The 13,262-nt window shown below is 32.5% G+C and overlaps 1 protein-coding gene across 3 annotated transcripts in view; it reads right to left on the reverse strand.

Annotated features, from left to right (window-relative positions):
* Positions 1-9,828, reverse strand: part of LOC148606806 (bleomycin hydrolase-like) — a 24,300-nt gene extending 14,472 nt beyond the window's left edge. For 2 of the 3 annotated variants that reach the window (XR_015915424.1, XM_088546588.1), the window contains exons 1-5: positions 7,895-7,946; positions 4,124-4,278; positions 3,406-3,558; positions 2,922-3,152; positions 2,555-2,647 (exon numbers count right to left, since the gene is read on the reverse strand). Coding sequence is in view for 2 of the 3 variants with exons in the window: in XM_088546588.1 (XP_088402714.1) it covers positions 2,555-2,647; positions 2,922-3,152; positions 3,406-3,558; positions 4,124-4,278; positions 7,895-7,943 (681 nt within the window). In the remaining variant the exon portion in view is untranslated. Of the gene's footprint in view, positions 1-2,554; positions 2,648-2,921; positions 3,153-3,405; positions 3,559-4,123; positions 4,279-7,894; positions 7,947-9,738 lie in introns of those variants that run through there. The other variant, XM_088546589.1, reaches the window with a different exon arrangement.
* Between the last annotated feature and the right edge of the window lie 3,434 nt (positions 9,829-13,262).

Below are 13,262 nucleotides of genomic sequence, written 5' to 3' on the forward strand. Positions count from 1 at the left end.
AATTTGAATTGATATCTAAGGCTTTAAAAAGGTGTCCTGATTACACAAGTTTCACTGTATTTCTCTCTTATAAAGACTGATCCCATTTTTGCTTTGCTTTTATTCACCATATTGTGAATACTACATAATAGCATGGATAACGCTTTCATACTTTTAATACTTCCTCCCATAAGTACTTTACCATTTTTAAAATATATGTACCAATTTTTCACTACCCCATTTTGTGTATAATGCACATTTATATATTGAACCCAGTGAAACTTTAAAGGTAAAAAAACATGGAAAAAGTTTTTTTTTAGTAATAGATCACAGTGGAATTTCCCACAAAAATGTGAAGGAAAGAAACTTACATTCACACTTAAACATCATGTAGCTAAATAAGGTATTACATTAACATACTTATAAGGAAGAAAATTTTTAAAAATAATCAAAATAAGTTTCAAAATACTCATTTTCGGCTGCACAAGCATTTAATAAGGAGGATTTCCCAGGAAACTGAATCGCTCACATGGTTCAATTTTTGACCTTCAAGGGCAATAAATCTAACAAGGATTCGTCCTACCACTTTGATGATCCATTGGACTGTAGTGGGTCTTGTTGTAAGAACTATTTCATCAAATAAAAGTTATTATTATCATATTTTCCAAGATATTGGCCAAAAACTGTATTTTTCCCCTTCCAAGGACAATAATTTAAAGGTATTTTTTTATTTATCGCAGTTCTCATGATATTAGCTGAAAACCGCAAAAAACATAATACTTTGCCTTTTAAGAACAATAACTCTAGCATGGAGTCATCCGACAACTTCCACCCAAAAAGACTTTGTAGGCCTTATCATAATCATTTCATCAACTGAAAGGTAATTTTTGAAAACTGCAAAAACGTAGTATTTTTTGCCTTACAAGGACTATAACTCTAACAAAGAGCCATTGGACAATTTTGACTTGTCGAGACTTTTGTAGGCCTCATATAGATCAATTCATCAATTGAAAGTTTTTTCTTTTGAAAACTGCAAAAAAAACCAGCATTTTTCACCTTTCAAGGGCAAGGTTTGACACTATTGGTAGTCCAGTAGTCTAGTATCCTCCCAGAATCTAGGGAGGACTACCTAAAGATGGTTAATTAGTAGTCCTGTGGACCGCCAGAAATTTTGTTTTGGACCTAGCTATTTCTATGTTTAAGTAAATTTAAGCATAATTAATTGTCAAGTTTATTTTATTTCAATTGGCAATATTGTTGGTTTGTTTATAGCATTACATGTCACTCATTTGAAGAAATCTTCGTTATTAGGCCAAATATGTAAGCCTGACAGAACTCCTCCAGCTTTTATACTATGCTGCATGAGAAGGGTTGTTACCAAACTTTTGAACTTTTAATCACAGCACCCATATATATATATTTTTTCAGTGCTACATCACAGAATTGGATTGACCAATCAGGTGAAAGGATTCAAATCTTCACGCCCTAGATTAGGAGATGTAGCTATCAATAGATCCATACATAATCTTCAAAAAAATAGTGGGTTGTGAGGTCATAATACTAGAATCATTTTTGCAATGAAAGATTTTTTGATGAAATTTCGACATTTTGTTGTTGGTCCCTTCATACATTTCAATTTTCAAGATAAAATATTGACAAACAAAATAATTACTACAAGTACAATGTAAAATTTTAGATAATTGCATTGATTTAACATATGTAGTAATTTATCCACAGCTTCACTTCCTCACATGTAAAAGTACCAGGATGTTCAGATCTATGTATTGAGCCCATTAATCAAAATTCAATTATATATAAATGATTTAAATGTTTTATATGACTGATACACACAGAGATATAATACAAAAAACTAATTATTACTGTGACATGTTCAACTGCATGGAGTTACAAATGTAATAACTCCATAGTCTAAATATAGCAACAGCGGCTATATTTTTGACAGATAAAAAATCTAAAAAAGAATTTTGTGCAAGATACCCTAAGGAACTTCTGTGTGAAGTTCAATATAGTTTTGCTCAGTAGTTTCAGAGGAGAAGATTTTTGAAAAATTGTTTAAAAGACGACGACGGATGCCAGGCAAAAGCTTACCAGTACTTACATTGCCATGTAGGACAGATAAGCTAAAAAAGGACTCTGTTACTTTTCAGTGTTTGGTTGTTTCATTTTAATCTCTAACCATGTTTTATAAGAATTCAAGGAATTATTGTACAACCTTTGTCACTTTTAGTTTAATTGTTTACATTACGCAATCCCTTTTCCCATATAAAAATCTTTCATTCCTAGGCCAATTCTCATATATTGATGCAATACATACCCCCATGCTTTGGAAATGATTTCTATGTAAAAATGTGTGTATCACACACAAAAATACAGTACTTTTGGTGTGGACAAAAGGCCTATAAAATAGTATTCATAAAAGTTATTTCACATATTTTGATACCAAAATTCACTTCTAAAACAGTAATAATGGGTATCAATGAATGTGTATATTGGAATTTTTTTTTTGGAAATTAGCAACTACAAAAATTAATACATTGACAGTAAAGTCATCTACCTGTGCTAACATTGCAGTTTTCTCAGATTGTATTTTCTCCTCTGGAGCCCCATCCTTCACCATGGTCTGGAGCCTCATACAGTATTCTCTCATCTACAAGTGTAGATAGCAAAGTAGGAAATTAATGCTTAAGAAATAAAATTATCAAACAGATTGAAAACCAAACTGACAATTTAACTGCTCCTTCTTGTTAGCAAGGCATCAACAGAAGAATTGGTTATAACATATATACACCATTAAACTCTTCAAAAAGGAAAAGCCAAATAATAAATAAGATGTGCTTCAACTTATAAGATGAACACTGAAGCAGGTACATGTAATAAAAATTACAAAAAAAAAACCATTTTTAGAAGTCCTTATACTCAACCTTGTTGTTAATAATTCTATTGAATCGCATTGATGACTCAGCACTCTGTACATCAGGACAGCAGGTCTTTGGAACAACACCGTACTTCTCTATAAGATTAATCAACATATCCCACTGGCCTCCATCCTCTGCAGGATTTTTTAGTAAATGATCTACCAACCTACCCCCAGCAGTTTCTCCCTTCTTTGCACATTCTAAGTAGCAATCTAAGTTATAATTGGCTCTCTCAATCTACATTGAAAATAAATTATAAATATTAACAAAACAGTAACATTTAACCATTTCTTTTTTTCTGTGACATAGTTTCTGTTTGCTTTAATCATTCTGAAATAATGTATTACTTTTGAATCCTTGTTAGTCTAAAAAAATGATACCTGAATATCAATATTATCAATAACTCAATTCTATGCTCATTGTATTCAACAAAGCATAAGAAGAAGCTTAAGGCTGAGCAGAGCTTTTGTATCACATAATGTTTACTCACTTTATCCCAGAAGAAGAGGTAATTCTGGCTGAACTCAAGACTTTCAAGTTTAAACTGACTCATACATTTACTCCTTAAAACATTCAAACAGGCAAAGATCCAGCACCTCCCTGAACTTTTCTGGTTTGTCATTGGCTTCCCTTCACTTGATATCTATAACACAGATTTAAAGAATGAATAAGAAATTTACTCACTAAAACAAAAACATCTTCTCTTTCCTTGATGTTATTACTGTTACTGAAATCAGTGCTTGCTTTAAAGGTCTCACATAGTCATACTTTTTACTTCATGTCGCAATTTGTAGGCTATTTCTTCTATTCACTTAAATCAATATTTTAAAGAGATGAACTTTAGTTTGAATTCATCCTCACAATGTCGGGGCTCCTGTGTCCACTTGTGTCCATAAGTTGGAATTAAAAACGTATCTTTTTATAACATACGGTAAAGACAAACATACCTCAAAATAATTAATAAAGTATAACTGAAAATTCTAATGATTTGTAGTGCTTAACTCTCAACCAAAATTACAAAATAACCTGATTGGAGTTTCACATATATGCATGTTAATCTATCATAATTTGATAAAACAACACAGAATAACCTAATAGTATTTTGACTATGTGACTATGTGACTATGTGACTACATATATAGGACTTGCAGCTATACTTCTGAAATGTTAAGTAAAGACTGAAATGCATGATTGATTACATTACAAACCTTGCAATTATACACATGTGGTGTTCCAGCAATAACAGCTGGATTTTTGCATACATCCCAAAGGTCTTGTTTAGAGCAAACATTCTGTGCCAGTCTATTTTTAGGATCTGCCTGGAAGTTTTCTTTATACTTATCCAAGGTTTCTTGCTGTATACCTATCATCAATAATATAAAATAAATACAAATATTGAACTCTATAATTTGCCTTTGAAAATTGAAACCTTGAACAAGTACAAGAAAGTAGTTTAAAACAAATGTGATAAACCATATCTCTTTTACTGTAACTCAATGATTACATATGTACCTAGTGTATTACATGTGTACACATGACACTCTTTTGTCCATACATCATAATATCAGTCCACAATAACTGTAATATGCGTAAATACCATGTATTACAGTACATTCAAAACTGAATGCTATAAATGAAGATAATACTTTATCATCCACAGCATTGTTCTGAAGTTTGTGTTGAACAAAATTGAGTGGTGGTTCTTCCAAAATTCAGGCTAAACAAGGTAGTAATCCAGTATAAAATAGTGTGTAATTGAAAATAATTTGTAATTAACATAAGATCTGATTACTAGTGATCATAATTTAATCAAATATAGCTTCTCAAAATTTTCCACTACTGTTCTATTACATTTCAATTATCATATGGTTTGAATCTTAGGTAATAAAAAAAGTGATCTGTGTAAGTTTTATCAGGAAGGATTATACATATTCCATGTAGGTACATATATTAAATATGCTATTATGCATTCTCATGAACATTGTTGTATTTCAGATCATCTTAAGTAGAAATCTAACACTTAATCTAAATCTAAGACTTGCATAAAAAATCCTATACAAATTTAAGTTACAATAGTTCTTAAGGGAAATTAAGGGAATCTTTGTCACATAACAAAGAACATAAAAATTACAAAATCAACAAGCACAAAGAAAAAAAAACAAAAGGCTCCTAGGAGCCTACATTGCTCACCTGGTTGAATTTTGCCTTTCAAGGGCAATAAATTTAACAAGAAGTTGTCCAACAATTTTGACTCTAGAAGACTTTGGTAGGACTTATCATAAGGGTCATTTTAGCAATTGAAAGTTTCTTTCTTTATTCCATCATCTTACATAATAATACAAGCTACTTTTAAAACAGATTTCAAACTAGAAAAATACCAATCTGTATTAAACAATGCAGATCGTATATTGGCTGAAAACAGTAAAAAAAAAAAGTCAGTTTTCCCACTTTCAAGGGCAATAACTCTTAAAAGGAGTTGTTTGACAACTTTTATCCCTGAAGACTTTATCATTCCTAATAAAAAGGATAGTTTGAGGAATAGAAAGAATTTGGCTAAACCTAACAGTTTTGGAGGTATATATGAAAAATTATTGTCTGACCCCTATGTTCTATTTTTAGTAATGGCGGCCATGTTTTTTCGACAGATCAAAAATCTCTACATCGCTTCTATGCAGAATACCCCTAGAAACATTCATACTAAGTTTGGTTCTAATTGGTCAAGTAGTGTCAGAGGAGAAGACTTTTGAAAGAAATAACATTAAAAATAACAAAAAAACGTTGAAAAAGGGTAATAACTCCAACATAACGTAACAGATTAAAACGAATATTTGACCGCAGATAGATCTCATGCTGAACACTTTAACCTATGTCAGAATTTAACTAAACCTAATGATTTGGTTGATATATGCAAAAACTACTGTCTGACCCCTATGTTCTATTTTTAGTAACAGCAACCATGTTTTTCGACGGATTAAAATTTCCCACTCCAATTCTATGCAGGATACCCCAAGAAACATTTATACCAAGTTTGGTTCCAATTGGTAAAGAAATTTTAGAGGAGAAGAGTTTTAAAAAGTTAACGACAATATGAAAATGACAACATACACCAAGTGATGGCAACAGCTCACATGGCCTTTTGCAAGGTGAGCTAAAAAAGTAAATGAACAATCTGGACTCCACAAAGAATGGGAGCATGTAACAGGTGCTCCAGTAGGGTTAACATCCTCTGCTTTTCTAGAAACACCTTGCAAGTTGCTCATAAAAAGCCATGTCCAGGGTAGATGGCATGCAATGTGGTTTGGATAGGAGTTTTCCCCTTTTCATTGATATCCAGAAGTTTGTCATGTACCTTCCTTTACTTCAAGTCCTTTGGGGTAGATGCAATGTAAAATATCCATGAATCTACATAGCGGAAGTTGAGATCAAAAGATTTGGCTAAACAATGTTCATTCTTTTGGAAAATATCAGTTTAAAGTAAGCTCAAAAGAGTGAAGTAGTAGACCAGGACACAGCGGAGCATAATTTCTTCCTATTGGAATGCCAACCATCGGTTGAAAAACACTTCAACCCTACTTGACAAATATGTTGTTGGTGTCAACATCTTCTTTCACGTTTATTTAGAAGATGGTTTGGATTAGTATTTTTCATAGTTCTTTATGCTAATATATTCTGATAATAATCAAGCATTGAGAATTTCCAGAAGAACTTTGGAATTTTAAGGATCTGATCCACATTGATTTGGTACCACTAGAAGAGTAGCTTATGGAATTATAAAAGTTAAAGTTACATGTATGCTTAAGTTACAAAAGACATGCAAGCCGCAACCTCTAGGCTCTTTTAAAGTAAATTGATAAATAGCTCTAAATTACATGTACTGGTCTGACATATGTTAAAGGCTTAAGAAAAGAAGCTTATATTATGCAGTACATTCAGTAAGTGTAAGCCAAATCAAAGCCATAAATTCTCTGCAATATAACCTAAGGACTAATTTCATTCCACTAATATTTATCACTATCAATTTATACACAATGAATATAAAAAATCAGCTGAATACTGCATGCAAGCTCCTATTACCTTTATGTATGTATTAATGCTCAGGCCAAAAAAATAATGTCTGTTTTCTATCTACCTTAGTTTTTTTTTGTGTGTCTACCCTGAACATTTTATAGCTAATTCGGCTAAAGCAGCCTGTTAAAGTCCAGATTGTTACCATTACCTCAATGCAAAATGTTTTTGAAATATAAAATAATTTCCCTAAGTACCTACCCTATTTTTTCTTGCTGGTAACAAGAAACGACCATCATTTTTTGGCCTAAACATTATTACTCTGTCATTGAAACATTCATAGACATTTGCATGACACTTAAACATTGTATAAAAAATTGAAGGTCTGTTGTCTAAAAATTTGTCTATAAATAAATTCTTAGGAAAGATCAAAGAGACCAATTATTTGTCATTGTTGCATGCAAAAGATTTTTGTAGTTACTTATTCCTGTAATATGGGAGAGGACCTTTAAAAATTGAGATAATTTTTGTCCAGTATTTTTTGGCTCTATAAAACAAAATATGTTCAGTTCACCTTTCACTTATCTGTCCTATCAAATAGAATTTAATTACAAATTTTAAAAAAGACAGTGTGCCAATACTACGTTAAATGAGTTGTTAATATAGATCCAAAAAGCTGTAATTGAATTAAAATTGATTACCAAAATAAGAAATATCACCATGTCATCAATTCATTTGTGAGAATCAAATTCCTGTAATGTCAAATGATTCTTTATTTTAACTTTGTCAACACAGAAATTTAATTTAGCCTGAGATTAAAACATATTCAAGTACCATTCTGTGTAAGAATGTGGCAATGGGCGGCACATCATTTTTTTTTCTATTTTTTTAAAGTAAATTTTGCCACAAACATATTCAGTACATGAAAACAATCAAAAAGCTATAGGAGAGTTTTTCGTGATGTCATCACTTACCTGTGATTTGGTTTTGGTTGGCAAAAAATCTATCAAGTTGCAGGGGCATCAACTTTAAATCATCATAAGTTTACTCTTTTTATCCATGGAATTTTTAGGTAAATATTCAGTAATTACACTATGTGAGCATAATATCTTAAAATAATTTTATATGAAAATAGAGGTTTACATATAAATATACATTTCAAATTTATCTTTACAGTAAAAGAATTACAAATTCCCATACAAAATATGAATTATTTTATCTTAATGAAACATTTCACAAAACCAAAATTGGATATAAAATAACAAAGTTATAAAGATCTGAAAATTGGGATTCTAATCATGAAATTGTAAATTGTTTAGTTGTTTATTTGCCAACAAGTTTGACACTTAATGATATGCAAATTAGTGAATATGACATCGCTAATGAGATTGGCAAACTATCCTATTAAAATTCATCCTGAAGCATCTGTAACATAGACATTTTTTGACTGCTTATATAGGGAAAAAGTGCGGGTAAATTTTTCATACCATTTTTTTCATAGTGCATTTCAAATAAACTTGACAAATTAATAAAAGCCGGCAAACTTTGCAAGCACTTTTATTATTATTGCTTGGGACTATGAGGAAAAAGACACCTAGATAATAAAATCTCTAATGTTCCATTTCCTTATGTGCCACCTTATACACATTTTACAGAGATAATTCACGAGGTCTACAAACAAAGTGGAACTTGGCAAAATCAGAAGTAAATACACAGTAGAAAAAAAACTGTAACCGTAATTTCTGGATTTGAAACAGCTGAATTCCGCTACCTGATTCTTAGACAGAGAAGTACTTAATTATTTAAAGCACATGAAGATGAATGATTTGAACATCAACTACTGACATCAGGGACTTTTAAATGATAACACTCCCACCTGACACCAATAATTCTTTGTGCAGCAAATAATCCTGATGTTCTTTTGATGTGTGTAAACATTTCCAATATTGTTGAGGACTCTTTTTCTTTAAACAATTAGACAGGGACTGTATAATAGTAATATAAAGTCCCTGAAAATGGTAAGCAGAATCTGGAGGGTGAATGGACCTAAGTCAGCAAGCTCCATGCAGCAGCAGACCTGCAGACAGGTCTTCCAAAATACTACGATGTTATTCAAATCATATGACGTTTGACAAGCTGATAACATTGTGTAAAGTCATACATTATTTCCCAAAATTTCAAGATTCTTGCATTTTCTGAGAGGGCTGGCTGCAGCGTCAAGAGTGAATCTAAAATGTCAGATGCTGTTTCGGAGCTTGCCATGGCAGAACACTTTTCTACAGTGGCAGGATGGCCTACCTGCATTGTAGTAGGCAGTGAGATTTAAATAGCAAGTTAACTGACTTGGCTAAAGGATTAATTCTTTGTCACCAAGCAGTCTAGGGTTCCGTATTGGTGGCAGAGGCCAGAGTATAATTTTGTGAGTCAAATCATGCTCTCCCGTTACACTACGCTGAACAAACCCAACGGTGTTTAAAAAAAAGAAACAAAAACAAAAACAAACAAGCAATCAAAAACATAATTTGAGTACTACATTTATTTATATACATATATTATTTGCTGCGAAACGTAGCTGTCATTATTTTTTTTTATTTTCTTAACGTTAAATCGCAAAATCAAAAAAAAAATCAAGAGCTACGATTTCGCAGCTAATATTTTATATAACATCTATTGATGGACAATGGAAAGTCTGGAGTCGATGTGTTATTTAGATTGCAACACATGCATTTTGCACATCAGGGTTTGACATTAACTTACTACATTAATAGTCGAAAGGACCATTGTAAGTGACGCACCCCGAAATAAACTAATTAAATACCTGGTGATTGTGACATTTCTGCAGAACTAACGCCAATCAGCAATATTCTACTTTCTTTTTACATAAATATTCTTAGTCAATGAAACGATTGTTCCTTATGTACGCGTAAACTAAAATACGAAATACAGAAACAATAACAACAAACGAAACGAAAAGAATGTCGTGTTTACTTTGCTTTCCAGAGGTTTTTCATTGGGTTTTAACTTTCGTAAATAAATATACAATTAAGTTCTATTCTACATGGTGTATTGAATAAATACACGTCCACATTTTACACAGTACAATAACAATTATACATGTCGTCATGAGTATAAGTATTTTTCTTGTATAAATACCAAGGATGTGTAATAAGGGAACTGCGATTTAGCCAGACCAAACGAACTTGCGTCTACTTACCTGGATTGCAATTTTACATATCAACTCTATACACACTGAACTGACCATCGCTATTCACTCGCCGCAATAGTAACAATATAAATTAATAGCTGAACACTATAGTCTGCGTCACATAAATAACATACTGTTAAAATTTGAATAAAAATATTTTCTACGACTTTATTGACACCTACCGTCGTTTAAATTGTCTTAAATGACTTGCTCATTCGTTTAGCCAAATGGCTTCTCCCTAAACATTGAATCGTTAAATTCCGGTCAGATTTTAATTCTAGGTGCCAATAGTTACATTGTAAAAAGTCGGCCTTGTTTACAGTGATCGGGTTGCTAGGAGATGTTGTTTACGTTTAAATGGTTTGTCCAAAAACCGAAGAACCCAGAATGCACTTCGGCGTTATTTCGGATATCTCGGATTTATTTTACGCGAACAACGTACAATACCGAGAAGTTGATCAAGCAGACGATTGTCACCGGAGTTCGACGGGAACTTACGAACTTCGTTTGTAAACAAATCGTCCCGTAAAAACCAACATGGCGGATATTAGTATGGGATTTTCCCGTAAGGATTTGTTACGCATGATTTAAGCTAATAAACGACTTGTTTTTGAGAAGCTGTTTGGCTAAACGAATGAGCAAGTCATTTAAGACAATTTAAACGACGGTTGGTGTCAATAAAGTCGTAGAAAATATTTTTATTCAAATTTTAACAGTATGTTATTTATGTGACGCCGAGTATAGACAATCAAAGTAATGAAATCTCTAAAAATTTCGATTCTGCAGACAGTGCAAGTGCAATATAATCTGTTTACTATCGAATTAACAAAATTGAATTTACAGGCAAAACAGCCCCATGGGAGTCTGAGTGTCAATAGAATAGGCCCGCAGCAACGCTAAGCTGGTCGTAAAAGGTGACTAAATAGTGCTCAGAACCATAGGCGGGGGCTAGGGCACTTTGCCCACTAATCAACTAGGTGGTTGAATGGGGTTACTGTGGCATGTTACAAGCTGGGGTCGTCAGGCCATAACATGGAAAACCTGACCGCAAACTAGTGTTGCAACTTGTTAGGAAAGATGCCACATTCCTATTGTGGGTATCCGCTAGGAGTATGAGTCTCCATTTTTCATTTCATCATCATTTCACGCTCATGTTATCATCCATTTCATGTCCATCTAGCTGAGATATTGCTGCTTGGGCGTTAAAAACCAACGATCAATCAATCAATCAATAGGCCTAACGAATAGACCGACCAACTGTTAATAGAAGTTTTAAGAACCCAAACGCTCTCTGTGAAACAAAATTGCTAAGGATAAAATTTAACTGAACTGAACTATCAAGGATACTTTTCTCTTCACACCAAGTCATTTAGAAAAAGTATAATATGTCTTACGATTTTTTTTATCAACGTAAGCGTTATTTGCACAAGTTCTTTTTTTAAGTATAACACGAGAAAGAATTGCACTAACTTTGAAATTTGAAAAAAAAAAATGTTATGTATGATATCATTTTAATTTAGATAGCAATCTTCAACAAAAATCAGACAAGAAGTGATCAATGTACGATAACAACCCACCAAATTATCTTTATTCATCATTAGGAAAAGATAAACATAGCCAGTCGCGTAGTTTGTCATTCTTTTGAGATGAAAAGAAGTTTGTGTAAGAAATTAGCACTTTGCGGCAGGAGTTGCCGTTTAAGATTTGGTTGATTTCTGTGAACAATAATTTACTCTGTCTGGCCTCAAACCTATTGAAAGAAAAAGAAATCGCAATCAAATGAGCAAAAGGAGAAAAAAGATACATAGTTTTCCTGTACTAAATATATGTCTCAAATTTATGTGTTCATTACTTATCATAATAGAGATTTGATAAAAAGGGGTTTCCGATCCAGAAATTTATTACTAGGAAAGTTTCTGGACTTAAATTTAACTTTATCATTCAGTTTGTCAAAATAAAATATCTAACGAAATAGGTTTACAAAAGTTGCCACTGTGGTTTGCTAGATTCGGAGTTGTGCTATTCACTCTAAACAAACATCTTCGCTAGCAGCAAGAGTTACTTGCCCCTCCTCCATTCACTGAGACAGGACCGCAACCCTTGTCTAACAGAGAAAAGGATATAGCGTGTTGCAATTTCAAACTGAACAAATATATTTATCAGAGGCCACTCAAAAGACAAACTCTTGGTGTGGATTACTTCCCAACGTTCATGTCAATTTGTACATGTCTTTTTTTAACAAAACATCATTCGACGGTTAGGGTAATATTTTCGTGTAAAAATATCCCAAGATTATGCATATACATACTATAGGTCAAACTATCTTTGAAATAATATCTTATAGGCTACATTTCCCCTTGGGGTAAAATTTATATTTGCAAGAGGATGTGTGCTGGTGTTTCATTAACGCTCAGTAACTATTCGTTAAACATGTCAGGGACTTTATAATCAATTAAGGACGACCATTTGATTATGAGGGAAGGGGAGAGGGTAGACAGTTTTCGAAAGAAATATTCTGATCTTGAAAAAAAAATTAAATGGAATGTTCGGGCTTAGACTTCCTAGAAAATAAATAAAATTTCTGACTTTATTCAACCACAGTGAAATGCAAATAATGTTGCCCTGATGTAAGTGGTTGACATAAAATTTCCTGACCCGCAAAATTTCAAAAATAAATATTCTGTATGATCCCACAAGTTTGCCGCGGGCAATCCCGTTTCAGAATCAAATGGTCGCCCCTAAATGAAATCTTTGTTTATTTGTTTGCTTTGTAACCAGCAAGAAAAAATTATATCGCTGAATGGTGATGCACTAGTTCTTTTAAAACATGAAAGCAATTTTTTTTACATTCGAATTGAATATTGTTAACCTGACTATGAAAAGTAATAAAATAATGAGAAATAACATTAAAAAATAAATTTTCGGAATCTTTTTGCAAAAGAAACAGACGTCATCGCAAATTTATAATTAACGCTAGGTGGTGCAGGGAGCGAAGAATTAATGCTAGTTGGCGCTGATTTAGTTTTCAGTTACGCCACACCTTTACGAGCACATACAAAAATATCAGTTTTCTTTATTTATAAAAAAATATGAGTGGCCGTTCATGTCATAAATGCGTTCAAGATACTTTGAAATGT

The sequence above is a fragment of the Perna viridis genome, chromosome 9 (genome assembly GCF_037379345.1).
Source record: "Perna viridis isolate PV_CMFRI_1.1 ecotype Kerala chromosome 9, ASM3737934v1, whole genome shotgun sequence".
Lineage (NCBI taxonomy): Eukaryota > Metazoa > Mollusca > Bivalvia > Mytilida > Mytilidae > Perna > Perna viridis.